Here is a 26,086-nt window from a genome sequence, read left to right as displayed (position 1 = left end):
CCCAGCCGGCTTATGAACCGACTCAAAGCCGCAATACGACCTGCCAGTCGCTGAACATCATTGACACACGCCGGTTTAGCCAGAGACGTAATGGCTTTGATCTTCTCCGGGTTAGCTTCAATGCCTCTGTTAGAAACCAGAAATCCCAATAACTTGCTTGCTGGCACACCAAAGACGCATTTGGTCGGGTTAAGCATCATCTTGTAGACCCAGAGATTGTCAAATGTCTCTTTCAAATCATCAATCAAGGTCTCTTTCTCTCTTGACTTCACTACAATGTCATCTACATAAGTATGAACATTGCGCCCAATCCGATTGTGAAGGCAATTTTGTACACACCGCTGATAAGTCGCCTGGGCGCTCTTGAGCCCAAAAGGCATAGACACATAGCAGAAGGCTCCAAACGGAGTAATGAAAGCTATCTTCTCCTGGTCCTTAACTGCCATTTTGATCCGATGATAACCAGAATAAGCATCCAAAAAACTCAAACGCTCACAACCCGTCGTAGCATCAATGATCCAATCAATACAAGGGAGAGCAAACGGATCAGACGGACAAGCCTTGTTTAAGTCTGTGTAATCCACACACATTCGCCAAGTGCCGTTCTTTTTGAGTACCAGCACCGGATTAGCCAACCACTCAGGATGAAAAACTTCAATGATAAACCCGGCCGCCAAAAGCCGGGCCACTTCCTCACCAATCGTCTTCCGCCTCTCCTCGTTAAACCGGCGAAGAAATTGCTTGACCGGTTTAAACTTCGGATCGATATTAAGAGTGTGCTTAGCGAGTTCCCTCGGTACACCCGGCATGTCAGAAAGCTTCCATGCAAAGATGTCCCGGTTCTCACGGATGAACTCTATGAGCGTGCTTTCCTATTTTGGATCTAGATCGGCGCTGATGCTGAACTGTTTAGATGAGTCTCCAGGGGTGAAATCAACCATTTTAGTATGGTCGGTCGATTTAAAATTTAATGAAGGATCATGCTCTGTGGTTGGATTCTTCAAGGACGTCATGTCTGCCGGGTCAACACTGTCTTCGTAAAATTCCAGCTCCTCCGTTGCACAAACTGATTCCGCATAAGCCGCATCACCTTCCTCACATTCCAGGGCCACCTTGCGACTCCCATGCACTGTGATGGTGCCCTTATAGCCCGGTATTTTAAGTTGCAAGTAAACATAACAGGGCCTTGCCATGAACTTAGCATAAGCCGGCCGCCCAAACAGAGCATGATAAGGGCTTTTGATCTTGAGCACTTCGAAGGTTAACGTCTCAGACCTTGAATCATGCTCATCTCCAAAGGCCACTTCCAACTAAATCTTACCCACTGGGTAGGCCAATTTACCTGGCACGACACCATGGAAGATAGTGTTTGACGGCTTAAGATTCTTATCTGTCAGTCCCATGCGTCGGAAGGTCTCATAATATAGGATGTTAATGTTGCTACCTCCATCCATGAGTACCTTAGTAAACTTATAACCTCCAACTTGAGGTGCCACTACTAAAGCCAGATGACCCGGATTATCGACCCAGGGCAGATGATCCTCTCGACTCCACACAATAGGCTGCTCTGACCATCGTAGATAACGCGGCACCGCCGGCTCAATCGTGTTCACGACCCTCTTATGAAGTTTCTGGTCCCGCTTACATAAGATAGTGGTGAAGACATGATACTACCCACTATTCAATTGTTTTAGATTGTTCTGATAATCGGACTGCTGTTGTTGATTCCCCTGACTATTCTGATTGTAACCACCCTGGTTACAGTGACCTTGAAATCCGGAACTTGAGTCGCTGCCTCCATGACCCGGACTATGAGAGCTGGACCCTGATCCGCCATTTGGGCCATGGTGGCGCTGGATGGATTCCCGAAAGCTTCTCATTATGCTGCAATCCTTCCACGAATGAGTAGCCAGTTTACGATCCATGCCGTGTTTTGGACACGGCTGGTTTAACATTGCTTCCAGGTCGAATCCTGCCATCGGAGCCGGCGGCCCCCTACGGCGCTGGTCATTATTGCGTGCACCTGTGTTAGCCACAAAGTCATCAGCCTTGCACTTATTGTTGCCACCCTGACTGGCAGAGTTGTACTGTTGTCCCTTCATGCCATTACTCTTCTTTCCCTTTCCCGATCTTTCATCCTCTGAATCGGGGTCCTTGGTACCATCAGACTCGGCATACTTAACTAGAGCCGCCATCAGCTCCCCCATGTCGTTGCAATGACGCTTGAGCCTCCCAAGCTTCTGCTTGAGTGGAATGAACCGGCAATTTTTCTCCAACATCAGAACCACTGAGCCGACGTTGATGTTATCTGAAGAATGTATGATGGTTGAGACCCAGCGCACCCAGCTGGTCGTGGACTCGCCCTCGTCCTGAACGCAAGAAACCAGATTCACAATCGACATAGGCTGCTTGCATGTGTCTTTGAAATTCTAGATAAACCGGACCTTCAACTCCGTCCATGACCCGATGGAATTAGCCGGCAATCCCTTCAACCAGGTACGAGCCGTCCCTTCTAACATCATGGTGAAGTACTTGGCGTAAGCAGCTTCACTAACATCCAGCATCTCCATGGCCATCTCATAACTCTCCACCCACGCCTCGGGAGGTTGATCGGCTGTGTAATTAGGCACCTTACGAGGACCTTTGAAGTCCTTGGGCAGACGCTCATTCCGTATAGCTGCAGTTAGACACGGTACACCAAAAGCATTGGAAGCCACTCCTGCCTCAATTGAAGCTATCGGGTAAACCGGCGCATGATGATGAGCCGCCAGCTCAGCCTCCTGATGTGCTCTGGCCTGGTCCACCAAATCTTGGGTATTGGCTCCATTGCATGCCGATAAGGCTGGTTACGGCGCCTTTCAGTACTTGAGACCACTGGCGAGTCAATGTGCCTGCTTTAGCTCCGGCTCGGACGAGGGGTCTCATGAATCTGATCATGGATGTAAGAATAAGCCTGCTGCTGCACCAGAGTTGTTTGAAGAAGCTCCCTGGCCCTTCGGGTCTCAATCGCTGCTGGAGTTTCACCCTTGTCGGGCAGAGCCGCCAATTGTGTAGCTACAGCGATCATGTTGTCCAGAGGGGTGGAGTAATGACTCGGTGGTGTCATCACACGCTGAGGCGGAGTGCTATTCATATGTGGTCGGCTGGGCGGTTCAACTTTCCGGTTCACCACCGGCAGGTTACTGGCCCCAGCTCCAGGGGTGTTGAAGAGGTCCCTTGACTCGTAAACCAAGGGCAAATGACTCTGGTGCTTCCTCCTCAAGACTTCATGTGAAGCGTTCTGATCTACCCTAAGCCGATATGAATCTGCTTGAATCCGCTGTGCTTGGGCGTCCAAAACGGCTTGTTCCGCGGCCATCCTAGCGTTCTCTGCCACTAAGTCTGCCTTAGCTTGTGCTATTCCATCACGTAATTTAGCCACTTCTACCTTCTGTTGCTCCTGGTTTTCTGGGGTTACCTCAACCTCCATCAGAGTCGCCAGGGCATCCAGTAGATCTGTTAAGACTTGAGTCGGCGGGCGAGCTGAACCGCTAGCCCCGGCTACCGTGACCGTAGCTGCACCAGAAGTTATAGCCGCGGCGGCTGTCGAGCCAAGAACCGGCTGTGTGCCAGCCATGAAGATCACCACCCTGTTGGTCGGCTCACGAGGGTCCGGAATACTGTCGCCGTCGAAACAGCCCCCAAGCCTTCCATCTTGTAGCTGATACATTGAATCGGCCTCGCCCGTGGACTCATCATCAGAGCAGATCTCCGTCTCACCGCCAGAGATAGAGCCTTCCAACTCAGCCCCATGGGTGAACCCAACGAAGACGTGCCTTACGGCTGGCTGAGCCGGGGCGGGCCGTACACGCTGAGCCGTCTCGATGATGTCGGTGCAGATGTCCGACTCAGGGCCCGACTCGCCGATCTTGTCGATGAAGACGTGGATTCCGCCGAAGGGGACCCGATACCCGTACTCAATTGAGCCGGCGTCGGGGCCCCAGCCTGCATCGTCGATGTAGAGCTTGCCGCGATGACTCTTGGTCATCCGGCCCACAGCGTATCCCTTGAGCCCTTCGAAGCTGCCCTTTAAGAACTCGAAACCACCGTGCGCTGGCCCCACGGTGGGCGCCACTGTCGTGGAAGTGTCACGGCAGATGTCCTAATGGAAGGACTTAGTTGTGGAGCCATTGCGACAAGGTTAGCTTAAAGGGTTTAAATGGGACAAAGGACACGGAGAGTTTATACTGGTTCGGCCCCTTGCAGTGAAGGCAAAGGCCTACTCCAGTTGAGGTGGTATTGCTGGGGTTTCGATTACCAGGGAACAAACACGCTTTGCCTGGCTCTCGATTTGGTGTTTCTTGCCCTAAGCCGCGGCCGGGTCGTCCCCTTATATACACGGGTTGACGCCCTGCGCCTACAGAGTCCCGGCCGGCTCATATAACGTGTCCGGCTCGGTGACGTATCTTACATACCTTACATTACAAGTTTATACGTACATGGCGGTTTATACTTACGGGCCTTAAGCCGTCTCTGGGCTTGGGCCTCTTACAAGCCTACTATGAACCGCCATCTGGTATATTCTTGGGCTTCATATAGATGAACCGCCATTGTGGTTGACCCGGCCCCTTCTGGGCGGGTCATATCTGATAGTCATATCCCCAACACGGCCCCTCACGGCTTACTTATTGTGAGGCCCATGAGAAGGTTCAAATACCATGGGAAGCACCTAATTTTTCCTTCAAAATGTTTAGGTAGGGTTTGCTTTTTAATTAGACTAGTTTCAAAGTACAATTTTCTATTTCGCTAAATTACATGTAGTGCCAATGGACATACTACAAAATAATTATCTCACCAACATGTACATGGGTGGCATTGGACATAATACAAAATAATTGAGCTACAAATCATTATCACTAATCAAACACTAGCCCAGCTGTAAACCTCAATCCAACGTGTACGAAAGTGTGAGGTCATGGGTTTGAATATTGCATGCTCATTTTTTTCTACTTATATTATCTTTACCAAGCCGTCCAAGATTTTCAGTGACATTGAAAACCATCATCAAATATGTACATGTCTTGCGGCACTGAAAACCGCAGCCTAAAATCAAACCAAACTGCCATCTAAGATGCCAGAGGGGCTGCCTGGCCAAGCATTAGTTTGTGATGTCTATCGTCATCTATAATGATCTTAGGTCACGATTTTTTCCCATCACGAGGGTTTTGTCACAAATGATCACATTTTCTGTAGTGTATTAAGTTATTCCCTCTGTGTTTCAAAATGTAAGGTGTATTATTTTTCAAAAATTTAAACTTCTCTAAAAAACCTATTAATATTTTCTTTACCAACCCTTCCAAGATTTTCAGTGACACTGAAAACCGTCACAAAATATGCACATGTCTTGTGACACTGAAATCGTCACCTAAGATGCCCGGAGAGCTGCCCCGGTAAAGCATTAGTTTGTGATGGTTAGTGTCACCCGAAATGATCTTAGGTGACGGTTCTTTCCTCGTCACGAGGGTTTTCGTCACACATGATCATGCATTTTGTAGTGTATTAAGTTATATTCCGTTTGTTTCAAAGTATAAGCTGCATTAATTTTTTGAAATTAAAACTTCTCTAAATTTGCGTGCATGTTATGTCTCTCTTATTGTGAGACCTACTGTCTCTTTGCGTGGGTACTACGTCTTTCTTACTGTGATACCGTCTCCTCGTCACAGGCCGAAGTGGGTTGGGTAGCCCAATAATGAGCGGTGTTCTCTAAGCGATTTTTTGTTTCTGGTTTTATGTTATTGGTGGTTTAATCTAGTTTCCTGGTTGTTTTTTCTTCCCCCTTTTCCTACTTTCTTTTGAGTTTTCTATTTTCTGCTTGGTTTTTCTAAATGAAAAATAAAAAATGTTTTCCTTCATTCTTATTTTTTTACATTTCCCTTTTTCAAAATTAATAACATGTGTATTTCTTCCAGTTTTAGTGTAGGAACAGTTTTAAATATGTCATGCACATTTCTCAAGATTGCACAAACAATTTTTTATATTTCATGATAATTCTTTTAACGGATGAAACATTTTTAAAATATGTTGATCCTTTTTCAAATACATGTTAAAAAAATTAAATCAAGCAAACCACTTTTCATATACGTGTTGTACATTTTTCAATTACATGTTGAGCAGTTTTTAAATAAAGGTTTGAACATTTTTACATTTTTTCACGAACATGGTTTTAACATGCGAGTATTTTTATGTGTTACAACCATATTTGTCAAAAGGTTCGAACAGTTTTTTATATGTAATGAACATTTTGAATATTTTAAAATGGCATGCACATATTTTTGAATGGTACCAAATTTTCTGAAAAATAGGCCGAACAAAGTTTTATATGATGCGTGCTTTTTTTAAAATTTCATGAACAATTTTTTTATATGTATGACCATTTTTTAAAGTTATGAACCTTTTTCTTAATGGTGTGGAGAATTTTCTTAAAATTGCACTAACTATTTATTTTCTCATTTTCCTAAAGTTTTAAACGCTCGTGTACATTTTTCAAACTAAGTTAATTATATATATATATATATATATATATATATATATATATATATATATATATATATATATATATTGTAAAACATTTAAGAAATGTAAAAAAATAAAAAAAGAAGGAAAAACCTGCAGAACAGTATATACACAGTAGTCGATTGGCGCAACTATGTCTCGCTTCTAGCAACACGGGAGGATAGGTGACCTCAAAGGCAGCCTGCAGTGGCCCAACCCAGTAGGGATCTTTCAATGTAGTTTTTTTTCTCTTTCCAGCGAGAGGCTTCAGTTGTTTCTTTTGCGGGCATAAGACTTATATTACTCAATCAATAAGTTCTTACAATTATGAAGCACCAGATCACGGACCTTAGCTGGCCCAGATCCTAACCACGTAACTGTTCTACCTTCTAGTCTGGCAAAACCCACTAGACCATCGCTAGCTTTATTTTGGCTACGAAAGACATGTGAAATACTGGTCACTCTCAAACTTCTCAGGTACTTAATTTCCTTGATAATAGAGGAGTAGACAGATCGATCAACTCCTGGGTCCTGAATCATAGCCACCGCCATGCTTGAGTCCATTTCAATTTCAATAGGGGAGTCGCTTCTTTGAAGGGCGAGGGATAAACCCTCCATACACGCGCACAATTCTGCCTCAAGCGCATCACGACAGATATGAAGGTGCCTGCAAGCAGAAAAGATAACCTCCCCTGCTCATTGCGCAGAATCATGCCCGCTCCTGCATCACCATCTTGGCCCCATGAACCATCTAAATTCAGCCTTACCCAACCCGGCTTCGGCTGCACCCCATGGTAATTGCGGTGGTAATTTCGCTACATGTGAGATCAAAGCCATATATGTTGTGGACGACTTCCCCTTGGCATGATCCATCGAGGAGTTTAGTTTAATACCAAATAGCGAGTCCATATAGCTCCGAAGGAATCTAACATAAACATCCACCGGCGGTGCCGACTTGTTATGTGTAACTTCGTTCCGAATAAACCAACATCTCCAGAAGACCATCAGAACCATGCAACGGGAGATATCATCCAACTGTGCAATGGAAAATAACCGCTTCTTCCCCGTATTCACAAAATATTCTCGAGCTGGTAATCTCCAAACCTTGGACATAGCGGTGTACAGCTAACGAGCTAGCGGGCAATTAAGCATCGGATGAAAATTGTCCTCCGGCTCTAAAGCACACACATGGCAAAGACTTGAAACCTCCAATCCAATTTTATGTTTGTTCCTCCAGGTTGGAAGAGAGTCCGTTGCTAACCGCCAAGCAAAATTCCTTACAGTGGGCGGCACCCCACAGGACCAAATATCCTTCCAACAACTCCTACTTTCCGTCTTCCGAGGGACCGCACTGCCTTGATGTGATTCCTCAAAGGCCAAATATTAAGTTGTTTTAACAGAGAACACTCCCAATCTTCCTGGCCCCCATGCTAAGATATCTTCCTCCAATCTCGGTGACGGTCTTATTTTCAGAATTTCCACTACGTCAGCCTGCACAAAGTATTTAGATAGGAGATTATACTTCCAAGCACCACTTTCATTCAGCAAATCAGAAACAAAGCGGATTCTGCATGCCCCTTGCCGCGAGATGGGCTTATAAGAATACGGCCGAGGGATCCAACTATCCCTCCAGCGAGAGGCTTCAGTTGTTTCTTACTTATATTTTTGTTTTGCCTCAAAAAAACAACTTATATTTTTGTTTTTCTCAAAAAAACTTAGATTTTTGTTTGTGAACTGCGTCTTACAAAAATCATGGCAGTTAAATGTCCGCATGATTAAAAATATGTGTCTAATATTCTGAAAAAGTTGTTCATGAAAAAATTAAAAAGTTTGCCCACATAATTTGAAATAAATAAATATCAAACATAAATTTGAAAAGTAAAAAAAGGAAATAAAACAAATACAAACTAGTAGAGAAAAACACAGAAAAAAATGAGAAAAAGAATAAACTGATCTGATGCTTCCCAAAGCCGGTACTGTAGGTAGAAGCTTCCTAAACCACACTATTCGGCCGGGCCCATCAGGGGTGAACGATGTAGGTGAGGCCGGTGGATGTCTTGCAGTAGGCGAGATTTCGCTTTTGCAGTAGTTGACGCCTGCAAAAAGGGAACACGCTAGCAAGCGAGTGACCGATCTCTCATTCCTGTGCTGGGCCAGCCTATTTAGGAAGGTGCTTGAGGCGATGCTGTCAACCTAGACGCACCTATGATGATGATCCGCAAAATTAATGATCAACGTACATACTAGATGGGCTAGCCCTGGAGGCTTTGTAAGCTAAGATCCACAAAAACTGTTTTGTATGCTGCTTCATTTTGCAACATTAATTACTTTCTAACATCTTTCCAACATACCGTTTCTGGCATGCATGGTCCACAGATAGGAGTATCTAATATACGAAGTGCCAGTGTAACTAAACTCATCCATCCAGCATTGGCATCGCAACAACTCTCCACCAACACATAGAGGATTCAGCTCAACTTTCACATAGATATATTGGCATGCAGATCGATGTTGCGACCAATTTTTTTTATAAGACCTGCACTTGCTGCAGCCTGTCAATTATTTTTTGCATCGCTATCTTCCAGTCTCACACCGACCTAATTAAACTGATTTTATATATGGACAAACATATCTGATCGATTTTTGCATCGATCTTCATCGACTGATCGATTGAGCAGATTTAATCAATCAATTTTCTACTGCTGCTAGCTAGACGACCCGGGCCTTCCAATGACCAGCTCAGTCTCCACTTCCATGTAATGCCGCCGCCGCTCGTCCTCCTCAGCTTCTTCAGCTCCGGCGCCATCAGGCGATCTTTCAGCAGCAGCAGCAGTGGCCAGCTCTAGCAGAGGCAGCGCCTTGTACTCCTTGCGGAGCACCGAGTTCTCCGTCAACAGCTTTCTCTCCTGTATCAATACACATACATAACCATCATGTCACGTGCGCACTTATCTTGATCATGCTAATTTTCATAGACCCTTTTATGATTCTGCTAATAACTAACTAGCTAGCTAGCTATACAGGTGACAAGTTCTCCACATATATAATGTTCAAATGCAATAATAGCATTAATTAACAGCAGATGTCGACGCATACCTTCTCCTTCAGCTCCAAGATTTTATCCAGCATTTTCTGTTGCTGCTCTTTGAAAATGAAACAAAAGGTGTTATCATCAGCGATTCAGCCCAGAATTTTGAGAAACTAGATCAAATAAATGCTGTTATACATTGTGTAATTATTCAGGTATAAAAGAAAACGGGAGCCGAATTAGCGTATTCTGCTCTGCTAGCTTGCCTTCTTTTGTCGGATGCAGCTTAGGCTCTTCTCCAGCTGCAGCTCCAGCTCTTGCAGCTCATGGGCCGAACAGGACCCCAGTCCTTCTCCAGATAGCTTCCTGCATGTGCATTCATATTGTGTACAATTTAAATTTAGTAATTTATTTCCCAGGATCGATTGGATTACATATATATATTCTTGGTTGTTTTCATGTGTAAGTACTAAGAATAGTTGATGATTCAGCAGGCAAGTCACTGTCATCACCTCTGGTATGCCTCAATTGCGTCTATCTTGTGCTTCAAGGCCGTAGCTTCCGATCTACACATCTGCATCCGTATACATATACGATACATCACATACACAGCATATATAATGAGCCAAATATATGTAATATAGCATCTAGATTAATTGCGGTAAGTATTACAGTACAAAGGTAGGAAGTTGCACCTGGACGCCAGCAGCTGGTTGCTCAACAGTTTTCTCATTGGTAGATGTACCTTTTGTGTGGTTCAGGTAGCGATCAATCGTTTTCTGCAAACTGAGAATTTTCAAATGTTAACAAACAAAAACAATTAATTAATTAAGTTGTATATATGTGCACGTCTGTGTGTATAATTAAATGGTCAAGGTTTAACATTGTGAATAAATAATTATTTCAATGCTCACCGAAAAGATTGGAATTTGAGAATTATTTTTGGAAAATATAATCCAATTGTCATAATATTAAAACCAGAATTTTTAGAACCTATCTGTACTTAGTGCGAAGTTCAAGAAACAAAATACTTTAGTACCAACCAATATTTCGATGAAATTCTAAATTTTGGCAGCGAGTGCTCTTTTAGGCCATATACCTGTTACTAAAGGAAAACAATAGCAAAGCACTACAATATAATAGGAACCTAACTCATGTCCGCGAAATTCACTTCCTCGAGTACACAGCTTAGGGTTGGTGGATTAGATGCTAATGTGTATGGAAGGGATATTTCAGCCATATGTATATTTTTTTCAGCTCAGGGTTGCCTATGTTGTGTTTAATATCGATTAATCACATTCATCACACTACTTTAGAAACTCTAAATTAATATTATATATTTAACAAAATTCTAGATCATGAGATGGAATATATAAGAGGACAATTAAATCAAGATGCAGAGAAAATGTTGAGAAACCAATTAGATTTGATGATTACATGTGAATGGCCTACAACATTTGTGGGTACTTTCGAAAATTAGTCACACTACTCTCTTCCAAGGACTTATTTTTTTCCTTTGCATGGTTTTTAATTACATAATAGTGAGCACTGAGAAATACTAATTTTACTAACAAACACAAATAAATCAATGAAAGCTACTACTTTTTGTTTAATCTTCAAATACTCCTCGAAAAAGAAAAAGATGATATTGAATACAAGAAATGACTAATGGTTGCAATTTAAGCCTAAGAACCTAATAAATATAATGTGATAACAAGCATAATATTAGGTTTACATCAAATGGTGGCTAATTTGTGGGAGGAGACTAGGAGAAGGGGAGAGGGGGGGGGGGACTGAACTTTGTGGTGCCACTCTAGCTAGTTAAGGGGTTGTTACACACCTCAGGCAAGGGGAGAAATATTGAGGGGCATAACTGATTCACTATTTCTTGCTCGATCTGACCAGAAGGTGTGCATCATAAGGCCCGGGTAAATGGCTTGTGTCCACGGTCATCTCTAGAGCTGGTTGTGCCCAACACATCGCCCCCAGGTGAGAATTCAGGCGCCCTACCTTCACTTTGATCTTTAGCGGTTCCTGGTGGTTGGTGGTGTAAATCACCACCCGTTGGGTTAGTTGGTAGGCACATCACCCGGCCAAGTAGGTCATTGAACTGGAAGACAACCAGACTACTACCATGCTGGTGCCCTTGAGGGAGATGAGTTTGACAACGGTGTTACTGAGACACATTCAACCAAATTCGGTACCATTAACAAACTTGATGAATTGGTGCCATGGTGAATGGCCACAAGCATCCTTGTATTTGTTGTACTGTGTTGGGTGTCACCCACCAAATAGAATGGGGCTATCCCCACCTTCTTAGCTTCAAAGTTGCTCTGCTTGGCAAAGAGAGAGCAATGTTTAAGACATGTTGGGGAGTCAACCTTGCCAATGTAGGTGGGAACTCCATATAAGAAGCTGTGGGGCAGTATTCCGTCATGTCGTTGAAGAGGAGAAGTGGTGGCTGAAGAATGGCAAGTTATCATCTTTGCCAAGGCTAGGGCTACCAGGAGGATGCTCCATCTTATCTAAGCCAGAGCTGCCCAGTTGTCTTTGTGTCTCTTGATCCCTTGGCGAGTACTCCCTCCGTCCGAAAAAACTTGTCATCAAAATGGACAAAAAGGAATGTATCTAGAACTAAAATATATCTAGATACATCCCCTTTTATTCATTTTGATGACAAGTATCTCCGAACGGAGGGAGTACTATAAAACCTCACCTTTAGGTTAGAACTATTTTGTCCTCGCATGTGCGGCGCTCCGGGTCCGTTGCTTCCTCTTCGACTTTTTCTTTCGGGCTCTGATCCTCCTCAAGTTTTTCCATCCGGACATAGTTGATGGAGCTTCGACGTAGGTTTCAATCGCCTCGTTGGGGAGGTGAGGTTAGGGTTTATCATCGTGTGGGGAGATTTGGTGTCAGGTGCTTCAGATCTATTCAATGGTTCAACAACGACGACGGAATGTGGCACCAGGACGGTGGTTCTTACGGGCACGTGCACGAAGACTTCCCGGTTGTCATCAACAAGGTCAAGCAGACTCCAGTAGGGGAGCAGCGACAGCGACACGTCAGCGGCTCTTTCTGGCAGCTATAGTGGTTGTTTGGAGATCTAGGGACCTCAATGTAATTTTTATTATGTTTGAGGTGTTTTACACTTTTGATGAACTTTTATACTAAATATGGATCCTTTTTGCAAAAAAAAATAAGAATACACTCAGGGGGAGGGCGCTAGAGCTCTTGGATCTATTTATAGCTCCCGAGACGCTCTAAGTTGAGTCTGGAGGAGTTGCATTACGACTCGGGCCGACGTCTGGCCACGGGGTTGAGAGAGCGTTATGTGGAGCACGTTACGGCCTGCAATTGTCCAACCCCTCCCGTGGTGTTCCTAATATAGGACAAGGTCACACTCCATCAAGGCGACTGAACTTATCAAGAAAGCATTGTTGTGTTTTTTTGTTTATGTATTGCATTTGTTGGTGATGGTAGAAATTGTGGGGGAGGAATGCATAGTACCAAATTGTCACACGGTCGGTAATTTGTGGGAGGATTAGAGCGAAAGGGACAGAAAGTTGTAAGAAGTAATACGTCAAGCCCCTACACCATTACAACACGAGTCTATGTCTAGTGGCGGTGCTTTAGAGGGGCCAACCTGGTCCATCGCACCCCAGTCCATAAGAAAATAGGTGTATATCCTCTAGTATTCAGCCCATATGTGCGGTTAAAATTGGCCTAGAGTGAATTTTCTACACACGGAGAGAATCCGACCCAAACTGCAACTATTGGGGAGAGAGGAGAACTACTGAATGGGCCAATTAGTTAGATATTTGCCTACTAGATGCAAGTAGGAGGTAAGCATTATATGCCCACCACCTAAGTTGTGGCCTACGGCCAAGATCCTAACAAACTTAAAAAAAATAGAGATAATTAGGATCTTACTGAACTGAAAAGATACATATTGATTTCCTGTTCATCCTGCAGCATGTAGAGCAACTACGTGAAAGTTCATAGCCTACATATGCTCGGTATTATTATTTTTCATCAACCATAGTAAGCATGTCATGCAGAAACTTTCTAAGTTCAATTGATAACACAAAGTATAGGAGTGGATGATGGAATTAGTACAAAAAGCTTTTGTGCTGGTATGAGGAATGAAACAACACAAAAAACCAGATCGATCATGATTTTCCTTTATGGAGAATATATATTTATTTTGAGCGTTGGTGCATAAACATGTGCCTATACACCATGTTAGGTTGGAGGCTTGTACGCCCTGGTTGCACTGAAAATATAAGGTGTATACTGAGGTTTCTAGTTACATTTCGACAGTGTAACAACAACCTGACATTACTTTAGCAACAGTAGCCTTCATATTGAGAATTATTCCAGAAGGGGAGTGGATTTAACATGGAGAGTTCTATCGAAAAGAAAAGGCACCTTGTTGCATTTTAAGAAGAAAAACATATCAAATGAACTGCCACACTAACAATAAGATGCACATGTCACTGGTGGAAAAAATTGGCCATATGCACGACAATTCAACAATGTAGCATCACGTGCAATTAGAGGTTTCTCAGTTCCAATCAAAATCAGTCTCGCAATGTTGTTATTACGAAACCATTATTAGTGTTAAGGGCTGGGATCTCTCTCATCAGGCAAAAAGAAAGAAGATATGTTGGCCATTCATTCCACACACACATAACATGCGTATCCCAAAAGAGAAATAGCAGACAGAGTAGATTCCCCACAGCTGCTAATTAGTTTTACCCAAAAATGGGGCCGAAACTACTGTAGATGTTCACTGTATTTCATGTACTATCTGGCTAGTAAAGTATGGGGAACAGTCCGCAGATGCAAGTCAGATGCACATCGCTGACGCGCGCCTGTCAGCGGCAACACATTTGCATCTCGGTATGATAGTTGGTGGGTTCGCAGGCAAAGTACAGGCGCATTTATATATATGTGCATTAAAGCGAAGCAGCCAGTTCAAGATATATATAGTCCGTTCGTACCACACACCAAGCTTAACTCATGGGCGCTGAGCCAGCTCTTGTACGAACGAACGTGTCCAGGTAACAAAAGCAGGCCAGGATCATGCATGTTACTCCACTGCCAGCAAGAAAATAATCAAGGGGAAATTATTTTGTGCTAAGAAACAAACTGTGTAGTCCTATGATGCAGTGCTTGTTTGATGTGCTCACAAACAGTTCATAGTTGAGGATGACTTCTCAAGATTTCCCCATTTTTTATGGTTGTTGGAGTCATAACAAGATGGATTACTAGATTGGGAAGAAAATCAGCACACGGCTGTGCTGGCCAGCACGAGTGACTTTTTCCAGCAAACAAACAATGCGCAGAGGTGGACATGTCTGGAAAAACTGCTAAAAACAGCAAGGAATCTGTAATTTATTTGAGTATATACCATATACTCGAAAAGGTGTGTCAAAATTATTTCCTGGTTTTTTCCTCGCCTAACCCTATAACAGTGGTTTAATTATCGACAAGATCGGGCGATCTGGCCTTGCCCGCATCCATCTAAACGATCGAACTCGAAGGAATAAATCTCACCAAATTCCTGAGAGAGAGAGAGTGACAGTGGAACTCGTGTGTATTTCATGTGTACGGACAGTGCCCTTGATTATGATATGACAAACGATTAAATCTAGAGGCGGATTAAACGCGGAAATCAAGCGGGAGGCGGGGGGGAAAGGGGGCCGATCTAGGGCTAGGGTTAGCGAGCGGGTGAGCGGACGTACTCTGGCGCGGAGGCGTACTCGTAGAGGCGGCCGCGGGGGGAGAAGACGATGAGGGCGACCTCGGCGTCGCAGAGGACGCCCAGCTCGAAGGCCTTCTTGAGCAGCCCGCTCCGGCGCTTGGAGAAGGTCACCTGCCGGCTGGTGGCGTCCTCGATCCGCCGCATCTCGCGCCGGCCCCTCTTCCCGCCGCCCTTCTTGGCCGCCGCCGCCGCCGCCGCGGCCACCACGATCTGCTGCTGCTGCTCGTCTCCCTCGGCCGCCACCGCCGCCGCCGGCGGCGACGACGGCGCCATGGATCGACGGACGGATCTAGGAAGGATCTCGGAGGAGCACAGCGGCGGGCGGGCGGGCAGGCTTAATCTGGTGGAGGGAGGGAGGGAGGAGATGGATGTGTTTTCCGGGGAGGCAAAAGGGGGAGGGGGACTTTGTTACTCAGAAAGGAAAGGTTCCGAGGACGGGGAAGGCCCCACAAATGGCAACGCCTGGTTGGGCCGGATGGCACCTCCACGTACCACTCCTCCATCCACATGTGCATCCCGATTGATTCCCCATTGGCCACTCTTGACTCTTCTCCCTCCCACCCCCCCCCCCCCCCCCCCCCCCACCCCCACCCATTGCTTTTCCCCACCACCTACTACCCCATTGGGTTCCACGAAAGTGGAAACTGCTGCCACCGTAGGACTTGCTTAATCCGTAGTAGTATCATTTTATCTTATTTTATTTTATTTTTGGGTAGCAAGTACATACATATACATTCTTAAAAAGATCTGATTTTGCTTATTTAGGGGAGGTCTGGTTAGGTTATCGTCTTAATCGATGCCTGACATGGCCGATGGGCGTCGCGAAGGGCGACCAAGGAGAGAGCGATATAAAAGTCGGTGGCAACAGAGAGCGGCAGACGACCGTAGAGGCGCGCATATATACATCTCACTGGTTGCGGGAATATCACGCCGGGTATTTTATTTTTTAAGATTCGTGTGGTCCTGATAACTTGAGAGTGAAAACTATTCCCAAGATTCGGCACGAGCATTTTTTGCAACGAATTACTCATTTTTCTGCTTTTAGTTTTTTTTTACAAGCGGGCCCGGAATGCTTGGGCCATTTACTTGTTATACCACGAGCCGTGGCACAACCAATAACCCAAATAGATAGTTGTTTTCGTAGAGTAAGAGCCCGCTTTATTAAGCCAGCCCGAGCGACCCACACCCATACACGGCCTACCCCGGTGGTTGGACCGAACCGAACTATTCAAAAAGGTATGGCGATAGTGGCTCTTTGTTTAGCTCTATGAGGGTTATTTCTTCTATAAATCTATTTAAGAATATAATAGTGAATTGTGCTCCCTGTGACTTGTGGCACATGATCAATGAGGATGATGCCATAAACATCAAGCTAGGTTATCTTTGCATTGATGTGCACATAGGCAGAGGCGAAGCAAGGCCGAAAGTAGGCCCCTGTAACACTATAGCTACAGTAATTGCTACTTCAACAAAGGATTTGGGCCTCACGTCCCGGGCTTAGGCCCTAGGGGTCCCCCCATATATGCAGGCCATCATGGTCAAACGAGTGGTACAGATCTAGGCCGCGCTGTAACGCTTGGCTTTGCAGTGCGGTGCCTTATGTTTCTTTGGGTCCGCTAGAGCAAGGAGAAAGCGGAGAAAATTAACGTACTACACTATGAACACATACACATATAAATCCAACTGGAAAAAATGTCTTATACTATTAATGTACAGAGTTACTACCTCCCTCTCAAAATATAAGACATTTTTGGAGTCCAAAACATCCTATTTAGGACAGAGGAGTAGTATATAACCCTAGGTACACATATACATATAGTACATGCTTGGACCAATCAATATTTCCCTTTGTGGCAAGGTATGCATGCAAATGCATGTGCCTAAACTAATGTCGTACTATATAGAAAACGCAATTGTCCATGCATGGACGCCAAACGCCAACACGATGCATTGGTCATCCGGTGGTACATCGTCACATACTAAAATAATGCTAAATTAGACAATTGCACGTGGGTTGCAACGGGAGTATAAACATTACTCCCTCCATTCCAAAATATAGTGCGCCCGCGCTTCCCGAGGTTCAACTTTGACCGTAAATTTAACCAACAAGACCAACTGCGGCGGAAGAAAAAATTATATAATTGAAAACTTCTTTCGAATACGAATTCACTGATATAATTTTTGCTCCCGCCGCAATCGGTCTTGATAGTTAAATTTACGGTCAAAGTTGAAGCACGTAGATAGAGGAAGCACTACATTGTGGAATGGAGGGAGTATTCTAGTAGATTAGCCCGTGATTGCATGTCCATTATTATATTAATGCGCTAAAATCGTAGCAGGTTCTTGTATGCAATCGACATGATTTACCTGCCATTTTATTGTTAAGCACTTATTTGGTAAGAATTTAATGACTTACCAAACAAATATGTTTTTATTTTGGTAAGTTAATAAAACATGAGACAATTAATTCTATTTTAGGGAGAATGGATGAGAGAAAAAAATCAAAGATGAGAGGAAAAAATCAAAGAGAAGAGGAAAGAGTGGAACGAATATAAGGAAGGTTGGACGAAGGAGATGTAAAATGAGAACCTTACATTTTTTTAAAATAGTATAGATATAGATATATGTATCCCAAAATACTAATACTATCTGTGGTTGCTTTTTCGATTGCCGATTTTATTGGAGCCCAACGTACTTTAGTTAGGCAAGTTCGTCTAACCCTTAGGTTACTAAAATTGTGATGAACCAGAAGACTTTTTGCATAAAAAAGGGGTTAGTAGTAATAATCCCTCAAAGCGAACCAACCTTTGGTCATGTTAGGAGAATGGTGGTACCCCCGGTACACCAGAGTTTAAGTCCTAAACCTGACATTGGTGCTCACGTTTTTCTAAAATTATTCCAGACCTTTCTGTTCAGTGGGAGGAGAGGTGGCTTGTGGTGATTTCGACAATCTTCTTTTCTTACAGGTGCGTGGTTTTGCCAGTCTCGAGATGTTATGCCAGCTCAGTCTTTCAGATGTGCTCGTAGGTATAGGGTGTGTGTGGGTTCGCAAGAACGAGTGTATGCTCCTGCATGTGAGCGACCTCATTGCACTGCGTTCAAAAACAATCCGTCAAAAAAAAGTTAGAACCAGTAAGAATATGCTACTCCACAAAGTTAAACAAGGAGGCCATCACCGTTACCATTGCATACTCAGTTACTCACCACAGAAAATAAAATGAATTGTACTTCCAGCGTTTATTTTAAAATGAATTTACTTCCGGTGCTGATTAACTCGTCTGGTGCACCCTTGGTGGGACGGACGCCTGCATGCATGGAGCTAGACTGAAGCGGGACGCCTCAAAAGAATCAGGCTGCACTAACAATAACCAGTTGAGTTGAGTTCATGTGCGCAGTTGGGCTAGCTGCGACCTCCTCAAAAGACAGGCATATCGCATCGTATCTCATCTCATCTCATAAAAAAAAAAAGAATGCATGCGTCGTCTGCCCCTGCCGTCCCTCTCCGACGAGCACCCATCAGCAGTCGTCCGCTAGTTTACTCCACCCCAGATCGGGAAACCTGCGTCCACCCATTCGCGGCGCCCAAGGGGCCACCAGCCGGGACCGGTCACCCGCGACGGGGACGGATCTTTTCTCCACGTGTCGGCCGGCGATTGCCGGCGGCCCGCGTCCGTACGGCGGGGCGCGTGGGGGTCGTACGGACGGCGAACCCTCGGTCGACACGTGCCGGCGCGGCAGCGAGGAGGGGGGAGGACCACCCACGAGCGCGGCAGGGCAGGCAGATTCCAAGTGGGCTGGCTCGCGCGCGGCCCCATCCACGTCCGGTGGTGGTCCGGTCCACTAAACTATCCGGAAAATAAAAGAGGGGCGTGCGGGGCCGCTTTCTCCCTTGTGGCAGAGTGCGGATCGCTGTGCCAGGGCATGCACCGCGTCGGCAGATGCCTCCATGAATTCTCGTGAACAGTTTTTTTTTTTTGAACGGCTGAAGAAGAAGAACAGTTACCTTTCCTTGTTGCAGATAATATTCTCTCCTTTTTTTTTTGAAACATATTCTCTCCTTTTTTAGTCGTGCAGATTTTTTTACTTTGTTTTTAGCGAATGAAGTTTTTTTACTCTATATTATAACCTGGGCACGGGCAACCAGTCCCGAGAAACCCATGCCTAGATATAGGACCTCAATATGCAGCCCAAATCAAAAATCGGGCCAGGCTTGGGCTCCAAGTTTCAGCCCAAAGTAGACCCGTCCGGTGATAGAAATATCTTCTTCTTCTTCTTCTTCTTCTTCTTCTTCTTCTTCTTCTTCTTCTTCTTCTTCTTTTGCTGGGGAGGTATGGAAATATCTTAAGCTACAGCTGCCATACAAAACTCCCCTTGGCCACATGTAACCCTAACCAGTCATCTCCCTTGTCATTTTCTCCTTCCCAACCGCAGATGTTCCAACTGCGTCCCATTCCCCTTCTGCCATGCCACTGAGGTTTGGCGAATAAAATAAATAATTAAATAAAAATGAATCTGGACAGAACATTCAAAAGTCATATTGGTGTCAATCACAGTTTGATTGTAACCCTGTCAACAATATCTACTCATTCCTCGCAAAAAATAACAATATCTACTCAATGATTACAAAATCATAAGTACACAAAAATGTTTTACGAATGCAAATCGAACACCACCTATTTTGTGTAATATATTCTACATGTAGTTGAACCAATTGTTGGTCAAATAATCAATTTACACAACCAAACTACACATTTACATTTGTAACTGCGGTGATACTTGGACAAAGAAAAGGACCAAGTCAAGAGCGAAGAGTCTTTTTGTGGATGATTTTGACCGGCTGTCGACAGATACGTGCCTCTAAACCGCGACGGTTTGGCCGATTTGGGGGATCTCATGCCACTTGTGTGGGTTGCCCTGTCGCCATGTTCATTCGTCGCATGTATAACATTAAACAAAGAATAGGAGCAGAGTTGTCCTACATGGGGAAAAAGAGAGGTGTAGGGCCATAGCGCGACCGTGTTTGTGAGAAAGCTCTGATATGCACATATCAATACAGTGTGTGCTCGAATTTATTAATTCATACTCGCCATGTTCCTATTATTTTCCAAATAATTGTTTATTTTCCCAAGTCAAACTTCTTTACATTTGATGGCGGAGTTTTAAAAAAGGCAGATGATGCTCATGCAAGCAGACATGCAGTGGACGCACGTTGATAATAGAGCATACTCGCGAAGCGGCAAGATCCTATTCCACGCGTACACACCATTCCGGGAGCACCTATTTCGCGCACTATGCCTGCCGATAAACCTAGCCTGCACCCCCCCCCCCCCCCAAGCGCCCCATTAGGGCTAATAGACTCGCGGGGTGGGACACACACTCTTTTTTCCATTTCTTTTTTTCCTTTTTTTTCTTTTCTTTTCTTTTCTGTTTTCTTTTTCTTATTTAAAATAGTTCATGATTTAAAAAAGTTTCAGATTTCCCAAAAATTGGGAATTTAAAAAACGTTCAAGAAATAAAAAAATCATGCAACCAAAAAAGGTCATGATTTCAAAAAAAATGTTCACGTATTAAAAAAATTATGATTTTTCTCAACTTTTTATAGAAAAAACAAAAAATAATTGAGAATTACAAACATAGTTCATCAATTCAAAAAATGTTCATTAATTTCTAAAAATGTTAATGTATTTGAAAAAGAATGTTCATAAAACAAAAAATGATAATGAATCTGAGAAATTTTCCCAAATTATAAAAATATTTGTTGATTAAAAAATTCACAATTTCAAAATAATGTTTGTGACATAAAAAAATGTTCATGATTAAATAAAAAATCACAAAGATGTTTGCAAAATGAAAAAATAAAAAGGAAACAAAAAAATTGTTCAAAAACGCAAAAAGGGAAATGAAAGGAAACAACAAACATGAGAAAAAGGCAGAAAATAACGAAAGGAAAAAACCTTCCCCAAACCTGAAATGGGTTTACTTGGGTCAGCCCAAAATTGACATACGCACCGAATAGCAGAGGCGGAGGACGAAAAAAATTAAGGTGGGGCGAAGTCTTAAGCAAATAATTTTTTTGATGCAAATTGAAAGAGTCAATATACACTAACGATGCACACTGCAAACAAAAATGTAGACATGTTTCAAAAGAAAAACAACCTAAAAGATACTGATAAAGAAACTTTCAATGGCGTCTAGAAGGACAAGACAATGGCAGTGTCTTGCCCTCCTTCTCAAAATCTTCGTTAGTTTTACCAAGATCAATACTTTTTATGACCCCTCGCTCATTGTAACACACCATCAAGTCAATAAGCCAGCCAGCGGACATCTTGCTGCGCAACTGAGTCTTGATGATTTTCATTGATAAGAAGCCTCTATCAACCGTTGTCGTCGCTACTGGTAGTAGCAATGCCAACTCAATGAGATGATAAACAGTAGGAAGCATGACATGCCTTTCAAGTTCGGCCATCTTTTTAACTAGCTTGCAATATCATGACAAAGTTCTAAAGTCTTCAATTCTTTTCATATGAAAAAGAACAAATCAAGGTTATCTTCTATATGTTCACGTTCATATAATCAAAGAAATTCATGATAAATTTCTGTGATTCTAGCAAGCTTATCTAGATTGAACCTAGAAAAGGAGTTTCTTGGGCCAAGGCAAGAGAAGTTTTGGAACACCTCTAAAGATACCTCATTAAAATGATAATCAAAGTCTGTGATCATGGAGTCTATAGTAGAATGGAAGGTGTCCACATGAAAAAAACTATGTGCTATCGCTTGCTGCCGCCGCCGTCGGCTGCCCCGTCGCCGGTCGCCCGCGGCCTGGTCCTGGCGACCTAGCCAGCCGCCGCCGCCGTGCTAGCTTAGCGTTGCCTCGTGTCGGGTGGACTGGCCGATCGCTTGCGTGTGCGTCTTGATCGAGTCGTGCGTGGTTGACCTGGCTCGACCCGTTCTTGGTTCGTGCATGGGCGCTCGATCGAGTCATGCTTGGTCGACCTCGACCGATTGCTGGCCCAACACACTGGATGTGTTGGCCCATTAGGCCGGATGTAGCTGTCGGCCGCTCTCTGATTAGCGTCAAATTGCTAGTGGTCAAAACGAACGATCGAGGCAGCCGAAAGAATCATACGTATATACAGTATATTTTTTCCTCAGAATTAAGGTATGGCGGCTGCCATACCCTGCCCACTGGAGCCCTCCGCCAGTGCGGAATAGGATTGGCCCACCAATCTAGCGCCCGTCTCGTTGCATTCAACCGCCCCGTTTAGGTCGTCACTTTCTTTGGTTCATGCGCATTTGTCCTTTGTTTTTTCTGGTCCGCACGTTTTTGGGTTTTTCTTGATTTTCTTTCTTTGTTTTTTCTATGGCCACGAATTCAAGGGGGGTTCTAAACTTAAATGATATCTACCTGTGTATCCATTGAGCAGTAGCTTCACACCTTGGCTTGCTGGTACTCTTTTTTATGCGGCTAAAAGAGGAGCTCTATTCACTCACACCCACCCCTTTCTAGATCTTTTATTGATTGTTTGTTTTGCGATAGCTAACCACTCCCGGTGAATGGTGCCTTCTAGATCATTTGAAATTATAGTTTTCTGAACCCATCCTTCTCTAAAGTTGAAAGTCCATGAAGATTTTGCAAATACCTACAATTCGATCAAATATGGTATGTGTGTGTAATTATATTTAATGTTGAATCTAATAATAGTAATTTTGTGTTGTAGTTGTTCATAGCATTTTCTCGTGGATCCAATCAAACTTTAGAAAAGTTATCTTCCTCATGGTTAAAACTTGAGACTTACTCCGTAAAAAAGGGAGGCAGTAGTGTTTAAATTGGAATGTGATGTGCACCTACGCACACATTTCAAGTAAGGCTGGACAAACAACCCAACCCAGCATTGGGAGATCATCTTCTGCATACCGTACAAGACAAATCATGGTTTTTTTAATAACAAACAGAGGTTCGCTGAAATTGGTCATGCCTAGCGAACATAACAAGCAAAGACAAACAACCGCGACTCCTATTTCCTGCGTGGAGGGATAACCTACAAACGCATACCTCCTCACAAGCTTGCGCTGAAACGGATAGCACGCGGACGGGCAAGTCGTGTGCGCGTGTCCTTCCCTGGCCCGCCCACGGTGGCACAAGGACCCCCTTTTCTATCCACCCCCTCCCCCCTTCAGCCGCACCTCCCTCCACTCTTCTCCACTCTTGCCCCTAGCCGCTGTCGTCGTTGCCATTGCAGCTGTGCAGCTCGGACGCACGCTCGTCCAGCCCCCTTCCCCTCGATGACCCCGAGCTATCCAACCACGGCCACCTGATTTGCGCACCCTGCGGCCGGATTAGGAGCGATCCGGTCGGTTTTGAGCTCGCCCGGCTGTGGGAGGCCGCGCCGCGCCATGGACTGGTTGGGCACTAGGCCGGAAGGCCCGGCAAGGCCGCATGCAGCTAGTGGCTCCTCCTCTAGCCGCTCGGATCTACACCGTCGATGGTCCGCCGGCAGATACACGAATGGTGGTCGGTCGGGCTCGGCGCTAGCCCAAAAGCTCGTCGGTGCATCATTGCCACTCATTAAGTGCGACGACTATCCAAAGAAGGTCGTGCGTCGTGTGTCTACAACACCGGAACATCCCGGATGGGTGTTTATCAAGTGCTTAAACGATGGGGTATGTGCTACTTTAGCTTCGGTTGTGCTCTGAGATTTGACTAGTTGTGCTAACTTAAAATTTTATTGTGTAGAATGGATGCAAGTTTTGGTATTGGGAAGAAGAGTACATCGATATATTGATAGATCACAATTTAGTAGATGTTTGTGCACTTTTAACTAGCATAGAGGCTAGAGATGAGACTAGTGCACTTGTTGCTAGAATAGAGGCTAAACATGAGACTAGATGTGAGGAATCAACTTCTACTTCTTTACACTCGAAGAAGAAAGAAGCACGCAAGATCGAGCCTTCACAGATCAACAATGAATGCATCGAGAAGGCACTAATCCAACTTACAGGAGCAGTTATGGAAGTCTGATATCTTTTAAAATGTATTCTTGTGGTTCTTGTTTTCTTTAGTCTTACTTTTCTAGTCAAAATTTGGTGATGTATTCTCATGTATCAAAAGTCAATTATGAAAAACGGTTATGGGCTTGCAAAGAAAAATGTACGCGGACAGGATGCGTCCGTGGGCTGGGCGCACGGCCATCGAATCCCAGAAACTGCCCGGACACGGCCCCATTGCCCTACCCAAATGGACAGAATCCGGGCAAAACGGACGTCCGTTTGGGTCGTGCGCTGGAGTTGGCCTTAGATGTGCAATAACTAAATTACATCTAGATGTGTCCTAAACACACCTATGAATTCAGGTTTGTGGCCGAAGTCAGACATGTTCATTACCCCCTCTGGCTCCTCAACTCTAGATCCGGCCATCTATGCTTCGGCCATTGAACACTTATTTGAGCTTTGCCCATTAAATTCTGTAGCCAAAATGTGCCCTCCACATATACCTAGATGTTGGCCGAGAGCACGGTGGATTTAAGTGCCCTCCTTGGCGATTTCGATGTGTCTTACATTGAGGTTGAAGCGGAGGTGAATGAAGAGAATGACGGTGATGGTGACGTGTAAGAGATCGACATTTCGGTCAGTCTGGGCGTTTGATGCCCGTTTGAGGCTACCGTCTGGGTCGAAATTTCGTGACCAGGCCGTCCGTCTGGGTGTTTGAGGCGGGTTTAGGGCGCCCGGATGTAGATGATTTTAGTCTAGTTTGGGAAGTTTTCGGAAGCTTCTAGGCCAGATTTTCAATCGTTTTTTTTTTGTGTTTATGGCCGATTTTCATCAAATTTTTCTAAGGGATATTCATTTTGTTTTAATTATTCATTTTTATTTCATATGGTTAGTTTTTCCCTTTTCGGTCTATTTTTAAATTTATGAACATATTAAGATTCACAATTGTTTCTAAACTTACAAACTATTTTTCCAAACTCTTGATCTTTTTCAAATATGTAAGCATTTTTCAAGGTTTCCAACATTTTCTAAACTCTGGGGACTTTTATCAAACTCACGAACTTTTTTTAATTCACATTAAAATTTGTGGACATTTCTGAAATTCACGTACATTTTTAAATACATGATTTTTTCAAAAAATGTTTTTAATTCATAAACTATTTTTAGATACACTATCTTTTTTAGAATTTGTGAACTCTTAAAACCAATAAAATTTTAAATTCATGGTTGTTTTTTGAAATCAGTGAACATTTTTCAAATTCATGAGCTTTTTCAAAATTGCAAGTTTTTCGAATTCAAGATTTCTTGGATGCACCAATTATTTTAATCCATATAAAAACTGGTGACCAGGTCATTAGAGTAGGAAAATAATGAATGCAAAAAAAAACAGTAACCCTCGTGAGCGAGCTGTGGGAGAGGCAGCTAGCAATATTGGGTCACAACCCACGAACTTAGCGAGCACCAGGAACCCATTAGATGCTTGAAGCGTAGAGAATAAGCGAAATCACTAATTAAGGGGTACCCCTTCCAAAGGTCACTCAACCTTATGTCATGCAGACAAGTGGCGCATATGTAGTGTGCCACTTGTCGCAATCAGGAAGTTTTCATTTTTCTATTCTTCAAAATGCTTTATCTCTTTAGACATGCATCGAAACCGTGAATTGTTTTTACCCTTGGATTTCTCGCGTTTATTTTATCCCTCCAAAACCTACGAAAACTAGGCAAAAACTAAAGCACAAAGAAACCAAAAAAATCATGTAAAGCCCAAAAGA

The 26,086-nt window shown here is 43.9% G+C and overlaps 1 protein-coding gene across 1 annotated transcript; it reads right to left on the bottom strand.

Annotated features, from left to right (window-relative positions):
* Positions 1-9,024: 9,024 nt before the first annotated feature.
* On the bottom strand, positions 9,025-15,731 carry LOC780639 (MADS-box protein SOC1). Its single transcript, XM_044551264.1, has 6 exons — positions 15,307-15,731; positions 10,255-10,345; positions 10,072-10,133; positions 9,826-9,925; positions 9,628-9,669; positions 9,025-9,437 (listed from the first exon to the last, which is right to left on the bottom strand). Exons 1-6 carry the CDS (start codon positions 15,597-15,599, stop codon positions 9,237-9,239), a joined length of 789 nt encoding a protein of 262 aa, XP_044407199.1. The 5' UTR covers positions 15,600-15,731; the 3' UTR covers positions 9,025-9,236.
* Positions 15,732-26,086: the final 10,355 nt, after the last annotated feature.

Source organism: Triticum aestivum, chromosome 6A (genome assembly GCF_018294505.1).
Source record: "Triticum aestivum cultivar Chinese Spring chromosome 6A, IWGSC CS RefSeq v2.1, whole genome shotgun sequence".
Classification (NCBI taxonomy): Eukaryota; Viridiplantae; Streptophyta; class Magnoliopsida; order Poales; family Poaceae; genus Triticum; species Triticum aestivum.
Note: the sequence above shows the minus strand (reverse complement) of the source record. Positions and strands in the feature narration are given on the sequence as shown.